This window comes from Natator depressus, chromosome 8 (genome assembly GCF_965152275.1).
Source record: "Natator depressus isolate rNatDep1 chromosome 8, rNatDep2.hap1, whole genome shotgun sequence".
Classification (NCBI taxonomy): Eukaryota; Metazoa; Chordata; order Testudines; family Cheloniidae; genus Natator; species Natator depressus.
This window is the reverse complement of record NC_134241.1, coordinates 78,136,671-78,164,074: the sequence shown is the minus strand read 5'-3', so window position 1 is coordinate 78,164,074 and position 27,404 is coordinate 78,136,671. Positions and strand designations below refer to the sequence as shown.

General features: G+C 39.9%; 1 protein-coding gene across 1 annotated transcript; it reads right to left on the bottom strand.

Moving 5' to 3' along the window:
• Positions 1–429: 429 nt before the first annotated feature.
• Positions 430–27,404, bottom strand: LOC141992911 (vitellogenin-2-like). The gene is made up of 35 exons (XM_074962250.1): positions 27,365–27,404; positions 27,221–27,241; positions 26,955–27,106; positions 25,596–25,847; positions 24,986–25,147; positions 24,747–24,895; positions 23,934–24,084; positions 23,653–23,810; positions 23,398–23,563; positions 22,353–22,478; positions 21,801–22,019; positions 21,001–21,218; positions 20,735–20,832; positions 20,014–20,138; positions 19,781–19,882; positions 18,068–18,187; positions 17,795–17,984; positions 15,774–15,867; positions 15,453–15,638; positions 14,541–14,679; positions 14,184–14,412; positions 13,921–14,096; positions 13,033–13,506; positions 12,452–12,502; positions 9,424–9,558; positions 8,419–8,631; positions 8,176–8,318; positions 7,419–7,557; positions 6,711–6,852; positions 5,921–6,107; positions 5,300–5,394; positions 3,912–4,009; positions 2,808–2,967; positions 1,275–1,436; positions 430–563 (listed from the first exon to the last, which is right to left on the bottom strand). Exons 1-35 carry the CDS (start codon positions 27,402–27,404, stop codon positions 445–447), a joined length of 5,391 nt encoding a protein of 1,796 aa, XP_074818351.1. The 3' UTR covers positions 430–444.

Here is a 27,404-nt window from a genome sequence, read left to right as displayed (position 1 = left end):
TGGAGATCGTCTTTTTGTTCTGTGTTTGTACAGCACTTAGTACAATGAGTGCTAGTCCCTGACTAGGACTCCTTGCTGCTGGGTAATAATAAATAACAACAACAATTCTTTACTACATTGAACATTCCCATTCAGATGGGAAGTAGGTGTGTGTGACATGAAGCAAAACAGACCTCTTCCTTTCTAAATACTGTGAAATAAGGAACTCATCGCCATTTCTTTTTAGATGCACAGATTTATTAGGAAATCACATATGTATGAAGAGTCAGTATAGTTTCTACAGCGATAAAGTGTAACATTTCCTTAAAAGATCAGTTTTCTCCAAGAAGATTCAGTAGGACTTTAAACACTTAAATTAACATATCTGTGATTGCCCGAGAGGAATTTTCTGGCATCACAGTATAAAAACAATGCTCCAAGTTTTTAATCTGCTGAACTGTAGCCTCATGCACTGCACTGTAGTTCCTCACATGAACATGCTGTATGGGCCTCAACTGTGTCCTGTATATCCTCTGACTTCTGGTCAAGCTTCATCTGTCCCTCAACTAAGCTGGCAGCTGAATCTGGACGTGAAGAAAAATGACAGATAAGAATGAAGAAGAAAAAAACCAGTCAGTTTGCAACACGTGGGATTTGTCATACAGACTCCATTAGTACACTGACTGGACTTAGATTCTCCTAATTATCATGCACATTTCATTTGACAAACTGGATTGGAAAGCAGCCATCACAGCAAACTAACCATTAATTTAAAAGACAGCAATTATAATGCTCATTTATACTAGTTCATTTTGAATCTATTGTTTTTTAAATGTCAAACTGTGAAAACAAAATTGCATTGTAGATACCAATATTTGTGAAATCTCAGTTGCTGTCTTAGAGTCTGGCCCTAACCCAAACAATTGACAAAACTCCACTGATTTCAATGGAAGCAGGATCAGGCCCATAGACAGTGATGAATAAACAATAGATAATATGGGACCTCCATTTAGCTACAGATTTAAAAAGTCATTACCAGGAAAAACATCGTAAAATGCTGACAGGCAACATATTTATTTTTACATCCACTGAAGTTAGTGTCACACACCAAATGTTAGCGATTAAGACTCTAATTCAGTGAGGTCCTTAAGCACATGCCAAAGCTTATGCATGTGAGTACTTTCATTGAAATCACAGAGTTTACTCACCTGCTTAAAGTTAAGCACCTGGCTCATCAGGGCCTAAAGTAGTAAATATTTGGATAGCTCCTATACTATGATTTTTTGTTGACTTACCCACTGGCAGACAATGGAAGCCAACCGAAACTGGGGTGGTCTCAGTTGCTGAACATCCTTTCACGCAGCGCAGCACAGGCTCAACAGGATAGCATTTTGAGTCTTCGCCCTCAAGTCGCATTGTTTTCTCAAGTTTCACAAGTGAGCGCTGCAGTTTACAGGCTGCCAATACAACAATCATTGATATTTCAAAACCATCTGTAAATGGCTTTAGATTTTCTCCGAAGTTCTCCATCTGCTAGTGATAGTTTGTGTATATCAAATGAATTGGCTCCATCCAAAGTTCTATATGGATCACATGTAAAGCAATATCCCTGACTAATAATTTTCCTTTGCTTTATTTAATTCGATATATATGGGGATATAGGATGCTTATTTCAGATGGAGTTCTGAGTTATCTCTAGATGAATATGGAGATATTTAACTTAATATCCTAATGAATATTATGCGGGTAAATTGGCTCACTGAGTAAGTGCAAGACCTGAGTTTAACAGAGAATAGATCTCAATCTTCAGGAGAAGGACCTGGAGCTGTGCACAAATAAAAATAATCAATAGAGAATGGCATGAATATCATGACCATTCTGATTAAATATATTTGTAGATATATGGTAGATCTGGGTGTTATTGCTATGAAGAAACAATCCCCATTGGTCAGTAACAGATAGGTCTGATCTTCGGTGATCACTACAGCCAGTTACAGGTGGATGAGAAGAACCTCAACTTACTACTGAGTATAATTTTACTCTCTCTATGCACACATTGAATGTAGGCACTATATACGCTGAACCGCATTGTAATCTAAACTAATGTAACAGAATAAACTACAAGGGCCCTGATTCACCAAACAGTTTAAGCATGCACTTTACTTTAAGCACATGAGTAGTCCTAGTGAAATCCATGGGAATACTCACATGTTTAAAGTTAAGAATATGCTTAAGTGCTTTGTTGGATCAGGCCAAAAATAGTAGCACTGAGCCAACAATTTAAATTGTCACTCAGAGTAATAATGAGAGCTGGTCAAAAAAATCTGATGGAAAAGTTTTCTGTCAAACAATGCTGTTTCATTGAAATACAATTTTTTTGCAGGAATGTGTTGATTTTGATGCAATTCTCCATGGAAAATTTTTGAAACAATTTGAAATTGAAATGGAGTATTTTGTTTCAACTCTCTTCTTTCATTTCCTCTTGACTTTCTTCTTTTGTTTCATTGTGGCTTTATTGTTTCATTTCAACTTTTAATTTTTTTAAACTTAAATTTTAATATTATGTATGTTATATTTAATATTCATATACCAGAGTTAATATTTTATAACGTTTCAACGTTATCAAAATGAATCAGTTCAATAAAGTATTTTTGATGTTTTGAATCAAATTATGTTGGAATTTCTGTTCTGAGAAATATTTCAAGATTTCAACTTTTCATACTTATTTGGGATTTTTTTTTTCAAAATGTCAATTTCCCACAGGATGGAAATTCAGTTTTCTGACTAGCTGTAGTAATCATACATTATGTATAGTAAAGTTTTCATACCGCCAGCACAAGGCTTTTCTGACAGAATCCAAGACTGCGCAAAGCTCACTGCATCTTTAGCTACATATCCACTGGGCATCTGAAATTCCTGTTTATTTTCAGCATCGTATTTTCCACAAATGCCACACGTTTTCCCTGCCATCCAGAAAGCAACTTGAACCTTTGTGAAAACAAAGTAAAAGTTAATTCAAGTTTATATTTCAAGATAATGTCAATGAAACAAAATTTTGTTACAGAATGGTCTCCTGAGGTAACATAATTGCAGAGGAAAATAAAAGTTAAGGTAAAGCCAGATTATTTGTTTTTAAAGAACAAGATTTGATTCTGTGCTTTCCATAACAATCACTCTGGCTGAGATTTTCAAAGGGGCCTGAGTGAGAGTTATTTGAATGCTTAGCTCCATGAGGTCCTTTTGAAAATCCCTGTGTCCATGTCTAATCTATTAAATGATTGATGCTGAAGATGTAAACATTTTGTTTGATGGATGTTTTTAATAGATCAATTAGCACTTGCTGTACATGCCATTTATTGATCTTCTACGTTCCTAGCAGACGATTCTTCTATTCGAGTTTTTAAAAAAAATCAGAGTTTTGACTAGTTGAAGAGTTATATAATGAGAAGTACAGGGGACAGGGATTCAGAATTCCTGAGTTCTCTTTGCAGCTATGTCACTGACTCAATGTGTGTCCTGGGCAAGGCACTTCACCACCCCATGTTTTAGTTTATCTAACACACAGGCAGGTTCTGAGGCTTAATTCCTCAGTATCTGTGAAGCATTTTGAGATCCTCGGATGAGAGGTGCTATGTAAGAGCCGAATATTATGATGACTGGCTGGAGGCTGTTATTCTGTAAACTCTTTTACCCTGATCTTAAAGTTGGCTTTGCTAATGCAGATCCTTGCACTCATGCAAAGTTTCATCTACTTCAGTGAATAGGAATCTGTATGGATATTGGAGTCTGAATGTGGAATTGGAATATCACTAAATGGGGTAAAATAATCTTGTAATCTGATTAGCAGAGATTCCCTTGTGTAAATATGGAATTTTGTGGATTTTCTGGGAAGTTTATGCAAATGAAAACACTAGCAGAGGAGAGAAAAATACCTTGAATGTACGTCCATCAAAATATAGTTTATCAATGCCATAGTCAGGAGCCACAAGTGACAGACCTTTCTTCTCACTGCTGATCATAAGAGAAACATCTGTAATAAAAATACAAATGATCTTTTATAATCTTTATAATAATTCTGTAAAAATATAATCAAAGCCTTGTTTTTCTTCAGGTATTTTGTTGTTGTTGAAGAAGCAAAACACACTGTATATTAACAAATTACTTTCCTTAAAATTTGCAAATATGGAATGTAGATGTTGGCAGGAACTAGGGAAACATGATTTTAACTCTATAGCCCTAACAATCACATTTGTATTAATTTTCCTTTGTAAATATTAACAGGTTCCTGGGAACAACAATGGAGTCCTCCAATACTTAGTATTACATTTTTGTAGGTAATTAAGGCCCTGTCTACACTCCAATGGAGTCAGAAGACCTGACTGCAACTTGGTAGTCACCTGATCCATTTATAGCAGTTACCTGTAACCAAGTCAATGATAATGGGATAAAACCCTGGACTCCCAAAATGTTAATCCAGTTTTGGAGAGGTTTGGCCGCATCGATGTCCTACAGCTTTTAATTGTGTTATTATAACCAAGTCGGGGGACAACTGTATTGTATCCAGCTCTCTTGCTTGTAAACAAAGTTTTAATGTGTCTATTCATAGAACAAAATGTGTATGCATTGGGAGAACAGAACAGGCTCTGCCTGGTGGCTGACTTTATCCTTACAGTTCTCCATATTTTTTGTTAGTATTCTGTTTTTATAAATATTTCTATTGATATAAAATCCCCAAATGTCACATATAAGTCAAGTTGGCAAAAAAAGTCCCACCATATAGATATGACAGGTTTCAGAGTAACAGCCGTGTTAGTCTGTATTCGCAAAAAGAAAAGGAGTACTTGTGGCACCTTAGAGACTAACCAATTTATTTGAGCATAAGCTTTCGTGAGCTACAGCTCACTTCATCCGATGATATGATATGGTAACTAGATATGGCAACTATAAGAAAAACTATATTTGGAAAAGTTTAATCATATAAGTGATTAAGACATTTGGGCTAAAATAATACCCTTCCTCCAGTTCATAACTTCTGAGGGTCAAAATCCTACATGCCTACGCATTTTAGAAAGGGAGCGGTGGGTCAATGAACCTCAACTGTCTCTTCCTTAACTTTTCAAAAGTTCCCAGTTCTACTCTGTCTTTATAAATGCTGATCCGCAAATATGTAAATAAATGCACAATTTGTAAAGAGTAAATATTACTCTTTAGCCCTAAGTACAAAGCAATATCACTGCAAAAATGGTAGAAATACCTCTACTGGAGTATATTTCTCTCTCTCCTGATCCAACCTATGAGAAAGGGCTAAATGGACACCTACCAAAGTCAGATGTATATGTGACATTCTCCACTGGGGTTTCAACACCATTGACCATGAGGTTAAGAAGTCCATTTGCAGGATACATGTCAATTTCACTTTGAAAAGAGAAAAAAATGCATTTATATTCTGCTCTGATTGTGTTCATGAACACACCATGTCCAGACTACAACCTCTTTCACTAAATATCCCTGATTTTAGCATTATTTTGTTTCAACATCATAGTTATAAAGGGAAACACTGACACAACTCTGGGTGCAATACCACCAATGTAACGCTTAGACGGAAGTCTCTTCTGCGTTACATCTGGATGGTGTGATACCTTTGCATTTCCAGTGTCAGGCCAAAAGAGGAGCTGGATGAAAACAAACTGGCCAAATCACAGTCCAGATAAAATGGATGTGGGGCTGACGAGTTGCAGAATATGTGGCAGAGGTAACATCTGCTCCCTCTGAGGAAAATGTAGGGAGAGTGCCCCTCTTTTTTTAGTGAAGTTTGCAAACTGGTACATCTGTGGCTGTTTCTGGATTCCCAGGTTTGCAGCAGAAGCCAAGAGTGTTTTATTCGAGGTTGCCTTTGTCCCTTCAGGACTGGATGATTTTAATGAGTTTTAGAATGACTTACTGACTGCCAAGCTTGATATTGATTGCTTTAAGGTCAGCATATTCTTCTGCATTCTTCATCATTACCAGGAACTTCAGTTCTGGGCTACAATCCTGGGCCAAGATGTGGTAGCAGTTTGTGGGCAGTGAGTAGTTAAACTGTACCTCATTGAAGGTTGTGATCTTGTCTTGGGAAACTGAGCAACGAGCTGGTAAAAAAAAAAAAAAGCCATAGAAACAAGTGAATATTTTCCTTTTCATAAGAGATATTTATTTAAACATAATATTTTATTTTGGCTCTACATTTCAGTGAGAGAACAGATAATATTTTTCTCTAAGATTACATGGGATTTAGGCTACTCAGTGCCCATAATCTCTAAGCAAGGCATGAAAAATATATTCCTCACATTTTAGCAACAAATTAGTTTTCTGACAATTCAAAATGTATCAGTTCATATTTTCCAGAACAAATGATTAAAGTGAAGTCATGGATTCCTGTGTAAATTTATCTTGACTCTTGCAGACAGACTGGATGTGAAACAACGGCAGTCAGTGCACCAAAGTGAGGAGTTTTTTGGAAAGTTTAATATCTCTGATTTCCAATCTGGAAATAAATACTTTGGGGCTTCTGTGCACCATATATTATGTTCTCTACAGTTGGAAATGATGTAACATTATCATAATGAAGAAAAATCACTAGAGTGCTATTTATTTCTTAAAAAGAGAAAAACCTTTCCATGTATTATCAGACAATGCTAAAATAGTGATAGAGCCTGTAGAGCTTGTGCCTCTAAAGAGGGAGAACTGCTGACCTTTCAGATGCTCCAGGACTGCGGATGGTGCTTCAGAAAAGAAATTCCAGATCGGGGGCTGCAGTGATGAGGCAGAGGCTGGTAGAGATGACCCTACAGGCAATGACAGCGGAATCCTGAGGGCTGTGTTATAAATGGTCAGCTGAAAAGGAATTAGAAAACAGATTTAAAATAGAGTTCAGCAAGCTATTCACAGCAAATAATTTATCTGTTGATTTCAGCCTCTTTTCCTGTTTGTGAATTATCTGCGGGAGAACGTAGATTTTTACAAAAATATTGGTTTTTTAAAATTATTTGACAAATAGTTGATGTGAACATAATTCAGCATATTCACTTCTCATGAACTCTTCACCATGACTACTGCCAGTATTCACTCCTGCTATGTGATCGGTCAACTAAATCATATGGTATTGTTTCTGCTTTCTGAGTGGATAACTTCCAAACTCAAAAAGAGTTTCCGAGATGGATGGACAAACACATATTATCATAAGTAATCATGGCACTTTCTCTGAACAAATATCACCACACAAATGTCCTTGGAAAGAAAGTAAAAGCGTCAGAGACAACCGTGAATCAATATCATGGTTTTAATCTGAACGAATGTTTTCAAATACTTTTTTGGAATGTTGACCCAGCTCTAATAAAAAAAAGCATCAAAGTATTCTATCAGGTGAAATATGTGATGGCATGATTATGCTGTATATTCACCTCAGGCAGTTTGGCGACAACATCAAAAGTCCTTGAAGAAGTTAGAGCCACAATCAACTTGGCCTGTTGAGAAGGATTTTTGTGCTGTATTTCAGAGTAGCCTAGTATATAGGCAGCTCCCGGGATGAAAGTGTAAAGCCTTGAAAAAGAAAAACATTATTTAACGGTAAAAAGTTTACTCAGGTCCCTCAGACACTCAGGTATTGGATATCTGAGGCATTTCCATCTGACCATAAGCTAGAGGAGATATTAAGGACTAGCCCCTTTGTTGTGGCTGAGAGCAGATGATGTGGACAGCTGAAAAGGCCTCTGGTGTGAAGGAGCTCTTATGTGGCACAAAGCCAGCATACACAGCAACTGGCATAAATCAGAGCAGTCCCCAGGGCAACACAGGTCCACTTTGAGAAATAGTGAGCCATAATGGACTCCATGGCAGGCCCCATCCCCACTCCCCGCTTTACTGAACAGGAGCTTCGTGACGTAGAGAATCTGGCCCTAACTTTTCAGTAACTTCTGTCTGGTATAAGGGGATTACTTTCCGCTTGTACAGTATGGTAGGTTTGTACAGTATATGGTTATCTTATACTCCTTAGGGGTCGTTTGATGAGTTTCCAAACTCAAACAAATCAGAAACGAGAAAATATAGAGACCAAGAATTGGCAGTCAATCACTGGAAGCTCAAGGCTGAATATGGATTTTCCTAGCTTTACTGGTACATCGTAAAATAAATTGCTGAAATGAAAGAGCAAAACCTCACCATTTGGCAACTGATTTGACTCTTGAAGGAACTTTAGGCCACTCCAGTTTCACCTGCATGGCTGGGTGATCAGCAAACCAGCCAGTTACAAACTCTGAAGAAATCCTGTAGTCCCGGCAATCCCGGCCCCATTTCAGATAACTCTATAATGGAGACAAAAACATTCAATTTTTTAAAAAGTAAAACATACTTGAGATCGCTGTATTGTGTTTAGAGCTGTGCGGTGTTATTTTTGAGTCTTACCGCTGCCTTGTGAGCATTAATGATTGAAGCATCAGCGCAGACTTTCCATGTGCTTGATCCTGTGATGTTTGACACAAACACTTGTATCCTGGGTCTGGTGGAGTATAAATCTGAGTATAGCACGAGCTGGAAGCCTGCCAGCTTTTTATCATTTCGAAAAGCACGAAGAATAACAGCCAGTTCTGGCGCTTTACTGTCTCCTAAAAATTTAGGCTAAAGGCAAGGGACGAAAAAAATGTCTCAGAACAATATTACAAAGAAATGACTATATTATGTTAGCTTTTATTTACGGTACAAATAATATAAATGGAAAGTAAGAAGTTGACAAATGCATGTAATTTTACACATTACAGATATACAATAATATAATATACAATAAATAAAAATGTAATGGGCCAAAACTTGCAATGCTTATTCAGTCACAACTCCAGTTGATGTCAATGGGAGTTTTCACAAAGTGAACATTGAGTAAAAGCTGTGGGATTTAGCCCAAATAATTAGAACACGTGCATTTTTCTGGAAATAAAAAAAAGTGTCTAATTAAATCAGCATGTTTTAGGTATGCTGTTTGTTGTTAATACTCAGCACTACGCTTTGGAGACAAGCTGTTTCTTTGTGCCCCCCTGCCTGTCTGTCTATATCACCTGTCATCTCTTGTCTTATACTGTATGCTCCTTGGGGCAGAGACCACCTTTTTGTTCTGTGTTTGTACAGCGCCTAGCACAATCGGGTCCTGCTCCCCAGGTGAAACAGGAGCAAGCAGTCCTGTGTTTCACAGTGTTGGAAGCATGTGGCCTGCTCCTGCTGGTGGCTTTTGCACAGTTGTGTAACATGGGAGAGAGAGGGAAGGTTTCTTGCACAGAGATCTTTCTCCTGTGCTTGCAAACAAGAGGCAGCACAGACTGGCAGCTATTTTTTTTTGCCCATTAGCTGGGCAATAATTGCAAGTCCATGCCAGTGCTGCCATGCTAACACGCTGCATTTCTTGAAGACTAAGAAACTGACCCGGGAACCTGCTCTGTCGGTGTCTTCGCTGCTGCTGGAACTAGAACTAGAGCTTGAGGAGGAGGAAGAGGAAGAGGAGGAGGAGCTGCTGCTGCTGGTGACGCTGCTGCTGCCTGGGACTTTCTTTTTGGGATACTGCATCAAAAAAAAAAATCATCCTTAGTAGAGCAATTTAAGGTAGTTCATAGGAAGTTGTTCGAAATGACAATGCAGAATATTCTTTTACAAGCATATTCTAATTACCAGATTATTGTCAATAACCTTTAATGGAGGAGCTGAATGATTTCCAAATATTATTCCTTCTTAATATCTTTGGGTCTAACCCTACAAATTGTTGCTCACCCATGGATCTTCTTGCCCAGGTAGTTCTTACGTATCTGAGCAGACCCACTGGGTTATTTGCATAAGTAAGAATTACTTGTATGGATAAGGCTTGTCAGGATCAAGCCATAAATCAGGTTAACTTTTGCTCTCTCTTTGAGACTACTTACACAGGTACAGTGCATTCAAATAGCACTTCTGCTTTACAAGCTCTTCCCATGGCTGCGTATAAATAATACCCAAATCACCGCCACACAGCAAAGCTTTGGTCTGATATAGAAGAGTAGCACTGACTCCGTCCATTGCTCTTTAGCAGTTTAGGGCCTGATCCCATGAACGGCTGACCCACCACTTTTCATCTTACTTTCCTACCGATCGCTTTACTTGCCACGAAACACTGATTGCAATGGAAATGGTTGGTATTGACTCCTCTTTGGATCAGGCCCTTAACAGGCACCCGCCACTGATTTAAAGTAACACAGGCCGGTGTATTCTGCCGCGTTTGTCAATGCGGCTATGCTAGTTCATAGTAGCATATGAAGTTAGCTAAGAGAAGTTAGCCCAAGATGTCACGTGGTCAGAGCCTGTCAAATTATTTAAGTTCCTCATGGCAGGGCTTTTGGGCTAAGCTCATGAAGGGACTTAGGCGTGGTGCCAGTGAGTGTTGCAATGCCTAACTTTCATGCACCCTGTCACCTAGCGGAATTCTTAGGCCCGAGTTAGGCATGCATGCTCCTCTACAAGGCATGGGGAAAATTAAGTGTCTCAGAAAGAGATTCACAAACACCAGCCAACTGAGTGGGGAGCCACCTAAAGTAGCCAATAGGAAATGCCAGGGAGCGGGGCATGTTTGAAGCCCCACCCCTCAAAGATAGGTAGGTGCCTAACTTCACCTTGGATTCATAGCCATGAACCCTCACCTGGAGTTAGGCACCTAAGCCAGCTCTGCTCCTTACAAAAAACAAGAGAGAGAAAGCCTGCATTATAGTCAATAGTCCGGGAGCTCAGGGCACTTGCTGGGGGCTGGGAAGCCTGTTTTCAAATTCTTGCTCTGCCCGATTTGAGGCAGAGATTTGAACTTGTGTCTCCTACATCCCAGCTGAGTATCCTACCTGCAGGCTACAGGGTATTCCAGGGCTGGACTCTCTCAATCTCTCCTGTCGGAGGTGGTCCACTTTGTATAAATAATTAAATGAACACATGGAAGCAGTGACTTCAGTGTAGATCTCCCACATACCCGAGAGTGCCCTAACCACCATCCACCCTGAATACCAAACATCCTGGCAGTCAGGACATGCTCCTGAGAGTTGGGAGACTTAGGTTCAAGTTTCTGCTCCAAATCAGGCAGAACGGGGATTTGAAATAGGTCTCCCACATCCTAGCTGTGCCCTAAACTACTGGGCTATTGGGTGTTCTGGGGTATGGACACACTCTTGCTCCTCTTCCCACATGTGGTCACCCCGGCTGTCTTTGATGGGGGAGGTATGCAGAGCACACTTATCAGGCCCTGCTGGGGAGATAGATGAGGGGCTGCCTAATTTGAGAATCTCGCTGGGTCTTAAAGGTGTGAGCTAGGACACTGAACACTCAGCAATGTCAGATTTAGGCAGATTTGTGCATGCCCACTGGTGGAAATTCAGACACCTAAAGGGCAAGGCAGCAGCTGAGTGGGGGATTTGAGGATTTCAGTGGCACTAAACATTGCACTTAGGCACCTAAAATGACAGTTAAGGTAGGTCTACACTGCAATTAAGCACCCACGGCTGGCCCAGGTCAGCTGACTCAGGCCCGCGGAGCTGGAGCTACAGAGCTGTTTAACTGTGGTGTAGATGTTAGGGCTCCAGCTAGAGCTAGGGCTCTGGGACCCTTCCCCTCACCGAGTCCCAGAGCCTGGGCTCCAGCCCAAGCCCAAACATATACACTGCAATTAAACAGCCCTGTAACCCAATCCCCACAAGCCCCAGTCAGCTGACCTGGGCCAGCCATAGGTGCTCAATTGCTGTGTGATCTACTTTTAGACTAGGGTGACCAGATAGCAAATGTAAAAAATCAGGACAGGGGGTGGGGGGTAATAAGAGCCTATATAAGAAAAAGACCCAAAAATCGGGACTGTCCCTATAAAATCAGGACATCTGGTCACCCTACTTTAGACACCTAAGTCCCTTTGTTGATCTAGCGTTTGGGCCTGAATCTCTGTGGACTTGCACCTTGTATAGACATTCTGCTTAGCTAGAGTTTTATACCCACTTTGCACAGGCACAAATGACTTCACAAGCTACAATGCAGTGGAAAATCTGGCCCTTTGTCTTCTTATATTTCTGCAAAACACTGGAATATATTTAGAAACTGTAAACATTATAAAGACTGGTTTCAGAGTGGTAGCCGTGTTAGTCTGTACCAGCAAAAACAAGGAGGAGTCCTTGTGGCACCTTAGAGACTAACACATTTATATGGGCATAAGCTTTCGTGGGCTAAAATGAAGTGATTTTTAGCCCACCTGATGAAGTGGGCTTTAGCCCACGAAAGCTTATGCCCAAATAAATGTGTTAGTCTCTAAGGTGCCACAAGGACCCCTCCTTGTTTTTGCTATTATAAAGACTGTACTACCACTTATTTTCCGTCACAAAGGTAGTAATTCCCACGTGAGTTCTTGCAGTATTTTATTCTACCCATGTCAAGTCAGACGCAATGAGTGAAGAAAACTTACCTCCTGTGTATGTGCTGACTTGAAACGATACTGATAGATCTCTGGAGTTCCCTTTGAAAATGATAAAAGTAGGAAGTTGAAGAGCCTTACACAGAAGAACCTGCTTTCTGTAATTGCATTGAAATGTGCAGCACTGCAAGTAAGTAAGGATTTCAGACTGAAAAACAACAGTATAATCTTGAAATGTTTAAATAAAAAAATGAATGCTCCTAAATTAGCAGCCCCTGGAAACGCCACCAGAGAATTGAGACTAAAACACGCAACAGCAGAGCCCGTTGAGAGAGACCAATAAAGCAACAAAGATCGGTCGCCTGGTTCTGGTGGCCTGTAACAATACTTCAGCCAAAGCAGGGGAAGCCCTGGCGATACTTTAAAGGGGTCCCCTGAGACAGGTGGTTGCCTGGTGGGAGTGGGGTTCTTAGAGCAGATTTCACGATACTGGACCAGTGTGTTCTGTAGCATCAATTAATAATTTCCTGATATGCGATGCAAAGCCGCCGGCTATCCGAAATATACCTCACGCTGACTTTATCACCCCCACCCCCACCCCCGCATGCATCCCAGGGACACGCGTGAGGTACCTGCGCTTGGGAATACTCGCTGTCGCCGCCGCCGCCGGTGCTGCTGTTCCTCTCTATGACGAGTTGATGCCTGCTCCCAGGCCGACGTGCTTCACCGCTGCTGCTGCTGCTGGTGCTGTCGCTGCTGCCGCTGTCGCTGCTGCTGCTGCCGCTGTCACTGCTGCCGCTGTCGCTGCTGCTGCTGCTGTCGCTGCTGTCGCCGCTGCTGCTGCTGCTGCTGGTTTTGCTGCTGCTGCTGCTGCTGCTGCTCTCGTCTCTGCTTCTCGGTTGCACCGTTTTGTCTTTCGGATCTCGGCCTTTGACCTTCTGACCAGACGGGGAGGAAGACGAGGAGGAGGAGGAGGAGGAAGTGTCGGAGGAGGAAGAAGATGAGCTAGATGGATATTTAGCACTGGGCTCTGCCCTCAGCTCCATCACCTGGGTCTTTCCTTCCTTGACAGACTGCGTCCTGCGGCGCTGGGTTCTATTGCCAACCTGCAACAGCATTTCAAAGAACCACGCCGGTGATCAGACGCATCAATAGAAATAAATTTTTACTATTTTACCTCACTGGATTTCAAACTATTTACTTGTTCTTTCCCTTTAAAGAAGCACGGCTTCATCGCTGTGATTATTAAATCAGATGTGCTGGGAAAATAACTGTCCCCACTTACTTAGGCTGAAACTCGTCCATGTGCAGAGGGCCAACACCATGTCGACGTACCACCCCAGTTCCACTCAAGCCTTTGATGTTAACTCACACACGGGCCTCTCATTTGAAATTTTACCCTTCTTACTACCCTTATTCTCCATTTTCCATGCAGATATTCCATACTGTATTTGAAAGCCACTGCTTTTTGTGTGTTTAAATATGTCCCCATACACCCTCAACACCTCAACGTCAATTACCTTAAACACATTTTCAATTCCTAGGATCTTCTTCAGTTTCGTTTGAACCCCGTCATCCGGAGATGAATCTTCTTCTTCCTCAGACTCTAGGGTTACCAACTGGATTATTTTGGAAGCTGCTCTAGATCCTGCTTGAATCTCCAGCTGTATTTTGTCTATCGCTGCATCTGTATGGGCTACACACCAGATACATCCATTAGGAGATCTACTGCTTCAGCTGCACTGACATGGATAAACAGAAAATCTTGTCTTCAGTACTATACCTGGTTTCAAAACGATTTTAGCTTCATGTTCTCCAATTAATCGGTGAAAATATGTATTTTTTAAAACAGAAGCATCTCGTGCTCTCCTGTAAAAGCAGGCCTGACAACCAAAACGAGTCACTTTGACGCAAATGGCTTGCGTATATGTTTTTCCTCTTGCACTGTGGTGAAGCTCCTGCTCAGAACCGTAGGAATATTTCTTAGGTATGATGTCAGAAGTCTCTCTTTGCTGCATTAAACATGAGCACATTAGTACACTGGTAGCATTTTCACAGACAAGAAGTACAAATATCGCTATGCATATAGTAGAGAAAATAAGTATTAATATACAAACATGGAAGAGTTAGTTACCGTCACGGCACCTTCTCTTGAAGTTTTTTCAGACGATTTGAAATGCTCCTTCAGAATACTTGATCCAGCACCTTCTGGGAGTACTGGAATCTTCTTCACTGTGCCTGGTTCTCCTATATTTCTTGATACAGCAAAAGCCTTATGCCTGTGGGATTATGCATGAAATATTATTTATAAGTAGCTCCAAAGGGCTGTTGGATGGATTTAATCATGTCTCTATTAATGTCTCTATTTTAAGAGTCACACAGTTTTGAACACTAAACTGTAAGAGCCAAATAAATATTTATAAATGCATTTTTGCAGTCTAATAACATGACTTAGGAATCATTCGGTCCTAGATGAACTGCAGGTTGGTATAAAGACAATGGGTAACATTTTCAAAACCAATTTGACTTAGGTTCCTGAGTGCCTAAGGGTTTGGCTATATGAACAAGCAGGGGTGTACACTGCCTCTCACTAGCCTGCTGTGTGCTAAGTGTCTGTGTGGACCCTGCTGCTGGGCACTGAAAGTTCCTTAGTGCACTTTGATGTACCCCCCTTTGAAATGGCAGCAGCAACAGAGACCACATAGACAGGTGCAGCGGACTATTGTAAGGTAGATTTACACCCTAGCTTGCTTTGAACTAAATATTCATACAGCCAAGCCCTAAGTCAATTTTGAAAGTGGGAATTAAGTTCCAAAGTGATTTAGGTGCTTTTTGAAAATTGTATCGCATATTACACACACACACACACACAAAACCAAACCAAAAAAGAAATCATGAATTACACTCCACAAAAGAGGTGCAATGTAACTAGGAGTCACATGTATCTCTGATCATGTGAAATGATTACACTGCTTATTGTGTTGGAAGGTTTCACAAAGCAATAGATTAGGGGGGAAAATTGTTTTAAATGACAGAAATTTAACAACTCTACCTTCCCATCGCTATCTCAGTCTCCTGTTGGCATGGGGTTGTTACAAACTTAAAACTTTTTTCCTTCATGTCTATCTTGGCATCAAATTTCAATGGAGCTTGTACACGGAGTTTGGCGTGAATTTCAATAGAAGACTGAAAGTATTCTGTGTTGATTCCCATCATTGCCACTGTGTAAGAGTAGATACTGAAAGAGAGTGAAATTGCCACAGATAAGCAAACAGACACTGTATTTAGCCACTGCTCTTTAAGAGGTAGAACTCCCTTTCCATAGAAGTCTCTGTAAATCTCAGAACCATAAAAATGATAACACTTTCCTTACCTTGGGCTGATGTCAGCATGAAGTTGCAAGCTGGATTCATACCACTGTGAAGGTCTAAAATCACCAGATAAAGGAGGGGACAGCTTTACTTCAACTACAAGAGACCGAGAACAAAAGTAAAAGATGGTGAAAGTAAAAATAAACGAGTAAAGAGAAAAGGCTCTTGTAACAGATTATTAATGAAAATAAAAGCCATGGTGATAAGAGCAAAGTCTTGTCCTGGATTAAAAACTGGATAATCAATAAGAAACTCAGAGATGTAGTGAACAGCTACTCCTTAGAGTAGAGAGACATTGGCAGTCAGGAACATGAAGGGTACATACTAGAACTAAGGCTAGTTAATCTATTATATTAATTAATGATTTGCAGGGGAAGTGGTGAACAAGCTGGTGACTTGTACTGATGTCACTAAGTTGTTTCTATGTGTAGAAATCATAAAAGATTCCAAGAAAATCCAGGAAGACTGATATGTGTTGGTGAATTTGACGGCAGGATGGCAGATGATATTCAGATTGGATAAATGGAAGGTGATGAACACTGGTAAATATAGGTCCTGATTCTGCTCTCATCTATACCAGTGTAAATCAGAAACAACTCCACCCAAGTCATGGAGTAACCAGTTAAGTGGGATAAGAATCAAACATCATCTAAAAGGCTTACATATGCTGATCAGCCCTTAACTTGCAAGATTCATTAAAGGAAAGAAATAAAGGAGCCCAGTTGGATACCTCAGTGAAGAAATTGGGCCAGTGGGCAGCGAATGGGATATTTGGGGATAGAAGTTATTGCAAAAGTTAATGATATGATATTGAACAATGGTATGTGCTCTCCTTTGGAGGTAGGTGTTCAGTTTTAGCTTGCTCATTTTAAGAGACTAAAAATGGGCAACAAAGATAGCAAATGATATCATAAGACCTACATATAGTGAGCAGCTACAAAAATTAGGCCTTGAAAAGAGAAGAATTAAATCACAACAAAAGGTCCCCCCCCACCCCCACTCTCCTGTTGGTAATAGCTCACCTTACCTGATCATTCTCGTTACAGTGTGTAATGGTAACACTCATTGTTTCATGTTCTATGTGTATATAAATCTCCCCGCTGTATTTTCCACTGAATGCATCCGATGAAGTGAGCTGTAGCTCACAAAAGCTTATGCTCAAATAAATTTGTTAGTCTCTAAGGTGCCACAAGTACTCCTTTTCTTTTTGTGGATACAGACTAATGCGGCTGCTACTCTGAAACCTTAAATTTACCGTTACTCAAAGGCATGGTCCCTCCCTTTGACACATTACCATACTACAGGACAAAAAGGACCACTCAATTCAATTAATGACAGGCAAGTTTAAAACAAAGGAAAATGTCTCTTCACACACTGTGTAGTCAGTTTGTGAGATTCACTGCTGCAGCGAAAGAGAGAGTCAAATAATATTATCTAATTTAAAACTCTTCTGCATAGTCTTATGATCACTAAATATTCTACCAACATTCAAACATAACATGTCTAAACTGGAACTCCTCATGTCCCCTTGCAAGCCCTCTACTCCTCCTCTCGTCTCTATCATTCCTGGCAATTCCTCCCAGTGACTACTGAGCCATCTTCAGTTCCTCTCTCTCCACATTCGTACTAAGTCTGCTGGGTGTTTCTATGCATCACCTTCAGATTCCACCCATTCCTATAGCAAAATCTCTTGTCCAGGTTTTCGTTATTTCTGACCTTGAGTACTGTCACCACCTTCTCTTTGGTTTTTCAGATTCTTACCTCACCCCCTCCCTTTTCTGTCCATCCAAAATACTGCAGCAAAAATCATCTACCTTGTTTGCTGCTGCAACTACGTCCCAACCAGCTTCAAATATTTTCACTAGCTCTCCTTCCTTCCTTTCTGTCCTGGCTTTTCGAGGCCCTGCGTAAATTAGTCCCTCCTACCTTTCTGTTCTCATAACTTTTCACTCCACCTCCTCCTAATTTGTCTCCCATCCTATGGTTTGATCCAATATAGCAAATCTTATGTTCTCAAGCTCACCACGGGCTGTTGCATGTGCCAGAGCAGTACTATATAAACTGTATTCCAATGGCAGACCAACAGTGGTAGGGACGATGTGCCGAAATTCTCCTGAATATAATGGCAGAATCCATCGTTCTGCAATGCCACTTTGGATTTGATGGATCACTCTCTTCAGCCATGCGTGTCTGTCGGCTGGTCCAGTCACAAGCTACAATGTAACAGAGATACAGCAGGTTAGATGAGGATATAAAGCTGCCAAACACTTCAGACAAAATTATGGGGAGTCCATACTTTAATAGCCTGCTGAATGATATCCTTGTTGATGTCAGCAAAGGCCAGCTCTTGGCCAAATAGTTTTAGGTAAGCTGATAACACAGGGTTTTCTGAAGGCAACTCCCTCCATCCCAGAAGCTAGGAAACAAACAAAGAAACAAACAAACAAAAAGGCACTTAATACAGTATATTTGCAAATAAACATTTAATAGGCAACAGAAAAGGCCACTGACTAAGCTATATTTTTTCTTTGCCATTTGTGTTTCTTTGCTAATATCATAATGTGGCTTTTCAGAATTCCATGCAATTCAAACATACACAAGTGACTTCATATATAATGTATGTATTCTGACAAGATAACATTACATCCAATGCAGAGGGTCAGGTCACGGCCCGCCACACCACTTAAACCCAATTTAAGATAAGACCACAGAATCAAATCATTCCTTCACTTGAGGACACAGAAGTCCTGAAAACAGACCGGTTGCAAGGGGAGGAAGAGAGGCATGATCTGGGGAGGCCAAGCCTGGGCTGGACCTCTACTGTGCTATGGAGCCCAGGTTCATTAGGGCTCACGATGCAGCGAGGTACAGGGTGTTTTGGAAACAAGACCAGAGTGGGAGGCTGCTCCAGACATCCCAGGAGAATGCAGGTGATTGAAACTTGGAATTTCCAAGCCACAGGAAATTCCAACATTTAAAAACTAATGTTCCAAATAGAAACAAAAACTATAAATTTTGATATTACTCATGGAAAGCAAATGCCAACATTTTTTTGGTCTCGAAAATTTGAAATGTTTCCATTCAATTTTTCAAAAACAAAATGGAGCAGCCAGCTGTCCCCCAGCTGCTTTTGCCTCTGAGGGATACCTTGGGCTGCTCCCAGAGATTTGGGAGCAGACTGGGCATTGCCTGGAGTTGGGGGTAGCTCGGGAAGTCCCCCAGAGTCTGGAGAGTCCAACGCCATGGAGTGGGGAGTCTAGAAGTCCTGAGAGTCCTGTCTCAAGGTGAAGCACTCAGGGTTCCCAGCTATGCAGCGGGGAGCCTGAAAGTTCTGGGATCCCAACTCCAAGTCACTCAGCATGGCGGGGCTACCGCAGAACCATGGACCCTGGAAGCCCATGCTCCCCAGCAGCACATCGGGGGAACGGGCAAGGAGCCAGGCAGGTTTCCATCAGAACCCTCTTTGCGTTTTGGCAGACGTTCATTGAAAATGAAAAAATTCGGTGATATACAGTGTTATAGCTGGGTCAGTCCCCGGATATTCAAGAGACAAGGTGGGTGAGGTAATATCTTTTATTCGACCAATTTTTGTTGATGAGAGAGACAAGCTTTTGAGCCACACAGAGCTCTTCTGTTTGCCAGACCTGAAGAAGAGCTCTGTGTGGCTCAGAAGCTTTTCTCTCTTACCAACAGAAGTTGGTCCAATAAAAGATATTACCTCATCTAACACATTTCTGTGAAACATCTAGGTATCAGTGAATTGGCATTTTCCAATGAAAATCCATTTTGTTTGAAAATTCTTGACCATCTCCACAGAAGAATCCTTCCCCTGCTATCCCAATGTGAATCTCCACAGTGTATAGCTGAGATACTCAGACTGGGTTCGGGGGCGTTAATTTGCCTCTCAGTGCAAGGCTGAACTGGTGCTGAGAGTCTTACTAAACCCCTCTGCCCTTGATGAATTCCACCCACAATACGTCACATGAAACAGAATGAGAACAACACATACTGTTTTCCCAATCTCCTTTATCTTTCTGTATGTGGAATATTCTGCAAATGGGATGCTTTGTTTCCTTATAATATCCGTAAGACCTTCTGCACGGACACCAACCTAATAAAAAAACAACACTGTGCATGAGAGGGTGCACTACAATACAGTTAAAACATACTGTTAGTGAAGAAATACATTTGTCAAAAATAAACTTTAATACGATCTGTTATTGACTTAAATATAATATTTACCTCTAGCAAACTAGTAGCTGCACCTGCATAGTTTACAATCAAGCTGGAAATTAAAGCTGATGGGAACATTGTTCTTGGACTGTTCATAAGGAAGATATTTCCAAATGCACCAGCCTGATATCTACCTGTAGTAGAAATTAAAAACAAAACAGTGCAATGTTGTTGTTCTATTGACCTCTGGGGATGTCAATCTGAAGTTTATAATCCTTTTTTTCATAAAATATATTCTCATGAAGATTTTCAACATTTAGGTCCTGACCTAGCAAATGTTTACGAGCGAGTATCTATATACATGAATATACCACTGAAATCAATGAGATATTCAAATGAATAAATGTTTGCAGGATTGGGGTAAAATTTTGTACTAACAAATGCAGTGAAACTATTTGATCAAACTTAAATATTCTAAGTACATTTTATTGCAGTAAAAGGCATTTTACAAGAAAGTTAGAGAGCTGGTAAAATAATTTGTAAACACAAATATACTCTAATAATTCTTCATAAAGAAGAAACACACTAAACTTTTCAGAATTCAGACACAGAAAATATCTTATACAACTAATTAAATACTCCTTTCAAAACTCTTTAAAACCTTCCAGCCATTCCAAAAGGAAATAACTCTTACAGATAGAATCAGAATGATTTACATTAGTTCTCCAAATGACTGGAAAATGGTGTTTTAATGATGAACACTCTCTGTAAATTAATTTTTTTTACTCACTGTAGTAACCACCAAGAGGAATAACTTTACTGTAACGAAAGCTCAGTCGGTCAAGTTTGGGGCTCAGTAGTTTAATGGCAATGTTGCAAGCAGCAGATCTTTTAAAAAAATGGATAAAAATATACAAAAGTAAGCTAAATTTTACCAGAGTAATTTGAGTCAGTGTGTGTGCACGTGTGTGTATATATATATCATTTTACTTACAAGAATGTAATAGAAATGGTACTTCACAGATAATGTACAGTTTTACTTCTCTCTCTACTTACACATTATAAAAGCGTGGGAATCCAATTCTTGACAAAGCTTTCATGTGGGAATATACAAAACTGGCAACTTGCATATTGGTCTCTTTCAGTATCACATTAGCCATAGTTGTTACCAGAGGAAGTGCAGGCCCAGTTTCAAATATGACAACACAAGCCATCATTCGGACTTCAGGAGGAAGTGAATGATCCACAAAGATCTGGAGAAGAATGTCCTGCACCTGGAGAGGGAAAATATAATTTCATAAGTGTCTAATAACTTCTAAGGTGGGTATTCTCCCTTTCAGATTCAATGTATAATGTGTATCAACAAATCACACATCCATAATAAAGGGAGAATAGAACCTCAGGCGTAACCTTTTTTCCATTGCATGAACTGATGAATTAAAGAAAAGTGTGGGGACATAATGAATAGCTCTTGAGAAAATGCCATGACTAGTGAGACAAATTTATCTGTGATGTAACTCCATTGGTTTTGTGTATTTGATCCCCTGTGTTCACTGTCATTTAGACCACTTTAGCAAGGGGTGTTCCAGTAGCAGACCAATGACAATATGTGATTAATATAAGATGTCACATAATATGACAAGTGACTAAAGAAACACCATTACATTTACCTCCCAACAATTACAGTGCCTAACACGATCAGACCCTGATGTCACTTGGGGCTCTAATATTGTGATACTAATAACAATAAAGAATTGTTCTGAATTCACAAACACTGCACCACTGAACTCACTTTCCCCCTGGCATATATTCTGCATAGCTCATTATTCAGGTAAAGTATAATTGATTCTGCTTACCTTTCTGGAGTCCTTCAAGCCTATATGCCTCAAGGCCATCACTGCTTCAACCTGAATATGGACTGGGAAATTAGAAGCACCAGATGAAAATATTGGCAAGAACTTCAGGATGCGCTTGACACTGGCTGGTTCTCCTGCATTGCCAATGGCTTTCAGAGCTAATGCAATGTCATCTTCATTGCCCTTGCTGGCTGCCTCGGCTGCAAAGTCATGGAGGGGCTGCAAACAAAGCAGATTCTTTCATACAAAATTCAGTCATACGCATATTGTTATCCTCACCCTATGACTGTAATGCAACTAATGCGATTACAAATATTCAGTGACCTCCTCAGGATTTATTCTAAATTAGCTATGTATTCAGGGGTGATGAAAGCTTCCTGGCTGGTATCGCTTGGCTACTAAGGAAGCTTCTGGAATGAACATTTGTAAATTAAATCACTGTGTATATCCTGGATCATGTTTTCTAGAATAAAAATGATCAGGTCTCATTGCAGTTTCATCTTTCTTATCTTTTTAAGCTGTTACAAACAATCTGAAATGAAAAACACCTACCTGAAGAGCTTCACTAGGGCAAGATGAAGCCAGAGAACAGTGTCTGTTTACCATGGATCCGTATCCCAAATAAGCAATCTGGCGAAGCATGGGAATTCTCTCAAGTTGGGAGCTGGTCACTAGATCCTGCAGAAGGAAAAGAGGCACCTCTTTAAATCAGGGTTATGTTCAGATAAGGACAATTATTTAGGATTCGTCTAGAAAGGTTATTTAAAATTGAATATCTTTCACTTTCAATAACATTAAATCAAGCCAGTAAAATAGTTTACACAAGCTTGAGCCAGATCCACAGCTAATATACATCAACATATCTCCAATAACTTAAATAGAGCTATGCTGATTTACATCAGCTGAAGACGTGGCCTAAGAAAGACAGGATACAAAGTACAAAGGATATGGGCAGGGGCCAATCTACAAATGGAATTTCTCTGGAAGAGTCTGTAACTCTTTATTATATTAAAGAATCATGCTCATTTCATATTCTGTGTTTTCTTATATTAAAAAATAGGAATATTAACTAGAAAGAGAAGAAAGTCTACTATATAATAGATGGTTGCACTAACTGTATTGTAAAAGAGTTCGATGTTTTTATTTTGCTAATATTTCACCTACAATACTTTTACTTTATTCCAGTGTCTAGGAATGTTATGTAATTACTCTGGACTGGAAAATGTAATGCTTAAAAGAGCTTCTGAAATTATCTGGCACGTCCATCACCATTAATACTTTAGAATTAACAGAAAAAGATGAACTGAGGTTTGATGGAAGAAGAGAGAATGTATGGTCCAAGAAAACTAAAATGGGGATAGCAATTCAGGGTAGGTGTGGGAGTTAATTTTTAATGCCTGCATAACAAATTGAAGATATAGGACCCAATTCCTTTTCCACACAGGCAACTGTCAATTGAAGTAACAGAGTTTTTCTGATACAAAATGAGTGTAAGTGAGAGAAGAAGCTGGCCCCTGAAGTGCTATATAATCACTAGTTATTATCAATTGTTATCATGATGATGTGACCAGAAATGGATCCTGTATATTGTACTCACTGCTGCTACTGCAATAGTATGGCCATCCGCTTTTGTTAAATGGAGGGCAAAAGAAACAGCCAGAAGTGCTTCAATGTACTTAAAGTCATCCTTGCGAATTCTCAGCTTAAGGAACTTCAGTGAATCAATGGTGCCTGCCATAGCAATTCCACTCAGCAGCCAAACCCTGCGGCCGAGGTACAAAATCCATACATTTAGCTCTCTATGCTCCTTGTACAAGACATGTCAGTTGTGAGTGACACAGTCAATCATTACCTGTGATGAGGTTTATCTGAAAATTGCTTAAAGACAGACTCCAAGGTATCAGGGCTTGCTACCCGACACAGTTGGATAAGCTCTAAGTATTTGTATGGAGCATCCCCATGGAGCTCTTGCTGGTTGTCCTGGATTACTTGTTGCAGTGTTTCCACTATCTGAGGATAGAAGGCAGAGGGAATATAATAATTAGTTGCTTCTCCGTTAGCTTATAATAATATATTGATCTTTTATTAGTCAGATAAATGGCAAAGCAGCTTAATAAACTGAGCATTCTATACCCTTTGCTCAGGGTTTTTCGTCTTGACTAGCTGAATTGGCATCTGGAGCAGTAGTGGTGGGAAATGATAAGGCAGACCTCCACGATTCTGCAGCTGCATTTCTGGAGGGCTCACATGTTCACTTTTCACTTCAACCAAGGTAAGTTCTTGTCTGGAAGGAAATAAAAAGAAATCAACATGTGTCTTTTGGAGGAATAAGCTGTCTAGCTGCATCCATCTGACTTCACTGCTTTGGCTGTGCAGTGGGGATATGGATAGTTCTTTATTTGTTTTTTCTATCACAATAAGACTTTACAATTTCTTGTGGTTATTGTCTTTCCAATGGAACAGAACACTATGAGGGGATAATGGGTATTTGCAATGAAATAACTGCTGAACTGGAGCTGAATTGTTAAGTGGAAATGAATTGTTATTTTCCAGAGCAAGAGATACTGGTTTTCTGATAACATATCATATATAGTGATATTATTCTGTGTTTGCCTCAAGTTCACTTTAACTGAGGGGATGTTGGTGCTATAAAGCGGCACTTTCTCAGTGGAATCGTTGTTGAATAGAAGCATGGATTTAGGAAGCAGAATTATTTTTCCATTTTTTTCTCATTTAATTACAATACAAAGTTCAATTTAGATGCAGCAAAGAATTATTGTTAGTGCAAAATTCCCACAGCTTTTTTTGGGGGGAGGGGGGTGGAGGTGGAGTGGAGTATGAATGCCTGCAACTTTATCAGCTGCCATTTAAGACAACTCCCCTTTACTTCACTTGGGAGCAAGATCAGACTGATATCTTTACAGTTATTTTCACCTCTGGTCTTACCTTGCCTCCATGACAGCAACACCAGCAGGTTCATTGAAAGGGGAGATCTGATAGACCTGCTGGGACACCACTTCTGTGATCAGGGTGCCAGAATCTGCATATTTCAATTTGTAGGTGAATGCAGCAGTTCCTTTTACAATCTTTTCTTTCTAAAAGAGCAAAGAAACTCATGTAATGCATGAGAGTAGACCATGAGAGTAGACTCATTTTTAGAGTGCATTTGTTTAGATTATTCATACCAATGGGCAAGAAGGACAAGGGCGGATGAAAGTCGTTCCAATATCCTTCACCACTTTATCCTGGCAGTTGTTGAGGTCTTTGGTTTTGGTAATGGAGACTCGGTTACTCCTCCTGTCTTCCTGGATAACGTACCTTGTAAGGCAGACGCCTCCAATTCCAGCCTATAGAGAATGATAGAAAATAACTGGGCTTTGTAGTTATATCAGGTCTGCATGAGAGGATGAACTTTCCTCTGAATTGAGATTTAAAGTGAAAATGAAATTTTGTAAGACTATAGATTAGACTGAATAGGCTAAAGGAGGAAGATATACAATAAAGATCAAAATGTCTGATAATTACCTTTATTTTCCCCATAGTCTTCTATTTTATAGAGTGCACATATAGAGAATGTAATAGACAATCTGCCAGAAACAATCACCTTCATATATAAATGTATATTTTCTTTTGTCCCGATGAAAGTATTTTAATATTTTTGGGCTTGTGAGTGAGATTTTAAAATAAATACAAATAAACTCTAAGCAAGAGTTTTAATTGACTGAAAAGCATTTAATAACAACAAGTGATGGTTGGCCACAGGCAGCAAACTAGCTTGAAACTGGAGAAACAAACCTCTTGCAAGTCATATGCATTCTGTGACTTTTTGATAGTTATCTGCAGCAGGTTCAGAATTCCTCTCACGAGGTTAACGCACGTGACGGGGGTATCTTCTGGTGCATAAATGTTTCCAACCCGCCCATTGCTGTATTCAAACTTAAAGGGTTGGGTGAGACACGAAGTGATCAGCTGGGTGAGTTTGGAAGCTCGAATGAATGGATCTCTGGGCCAGATCCCATTGTATTCCTCCAGCTGTGGAGATCGGATCTGAGAACAAAGTTCAGAAAATGCATTAGCCTCCATTCTGTGAGCGAAAATATTTTTACAGTATGTACTGTACACAGAAAATAACTAGGGAAAGAATTAACATTGCTATACATGGTTTACTCTGAATATAGACTGCAGAGCCCTTCTTCTGTGCTGTTTATACAGCACCCAATACAATGGGATCCTTGCCCATGATGGCTTGGGGGCTTTTAGGCACTAAGGTAAAACAAACAATAAATAAAAATAATATATAGCGATAAATACATAGAACTTGATTCTCCCCTCTTGCTCTTATATTGGTGTAAGACCAATATACCTCCATTGAATCAGGCCCACTGAGTATATTATATATTAAAGAAAAAAGCTAAAAACATTTGAATTACCTCTTAATATTTTTTTAAAATCTATTCACATCAACCACTTTGAGCATAAAGTTGAATAGAAAACCCAACATAGATTTTTAGTTTTACATAATAAGTAACTGCGCAGTACAAAGTCAGAAGAAGAATTTTAGGACCCTATTTCATCAGCCCTTATTTAGGCAATGCTCCCATTGAATCAACAGGAGCTTCAGCTTTGCCTGAATATTGAATAAGTAAGAGTGCTGAATAACATAAAAAGTAAGTTGGATAGAATTGTTATTATTACGTATAAATTAAGGACTTGCCTCTTCTCCTAATGACTTCCATGGGAATTTGGAATGCGTCAGGATTGCCAGATCAAAACCTCAAATGAGAGCAGGATTGGACCCCTGGTGTTGCAGGCCAAGGTTCTCAGATATGACTAGTGATTTTTGGTGCCTCGATTTTCCAGTGATAAGTTTTGGTGCCTCCATTTTTGTCACCTGACCTCTGAAAATCAGATCCCATTAACGTGTCTCAAGTTGAACACTCCAAAGTCAAGGCATCTCAAATCACTAGTCACTTTTGAAAACCGGAGCCATAACTCACAAGTCATTTCCCATTCCCTAAAATCTTCAAAGCTCTTTTCTCCATTGCTTTTTTCCTGTGGCTGCCTACAACATTCAGTAGCCCAAGTATCGCTTTAACCTGACTTGCTATTCAACACTGGTTTTGCTTGATCTCTTTTGGAAATAGTGCAGTCTACCTTGAGGAGGTGAGCCCTCTGTGACAATCCACTGATCTCTAGTTTACAGGACAGTCTCAGCCCAGCTCTTGCCAAACCAGGCTCTGGCAGTCCATTCAGGGTCAGGCCCTCATAGTTGTACAAGTAGGTCTTGCTGCTACTAAAATCAGGCTCTGTGGAAAATAATACAAATATTCACTTTTAGTAAGAGTTCAAAAGACATTCTGCTTCGTGGTCATTATGACAAAGGCACTGAATGAAGCTTGAGAAATGAACAGTAGACTTACCAGGGTCATACTTTTCACTCCCTGTGAAAAGAAATCAAATGACACATGAATAATGGCAAACAAATTAACTTTGAACTTAAGTTTTTTGACTCAGCTATAAAAACCCAGCAAAGACAAACAGAGAAGGGCTAAGTATAAACTCACCCACAAGGGTAAACACTAGCGCTAGTATGATTCCCCTCAT

Bases quoted from the DNA above. Each gene is read 5' to 3' on its own strand.
- LOC141992911 (XM_074962250.1), bottom strand. From the start codon at position 27,404: ATGAGGGGAATCATACTAGCGCTAGTGTTTACCCTTGTGG. The intron at 23,811-23,933 runs GTATAGAATGCT...TTCTATCCTCAG, and splicing joins CGAAAAACCCTGAGCAAAGG to ATAGTGGAAACACTGCAACA. The intron at 6,108-6,710 runs GTCAGCAGTTCT...TTTTTTTACCAG, and splicing joins AGTCCTGGAGCATCTGAAAG to CTCGTTGCTCAGTTTCCCAA.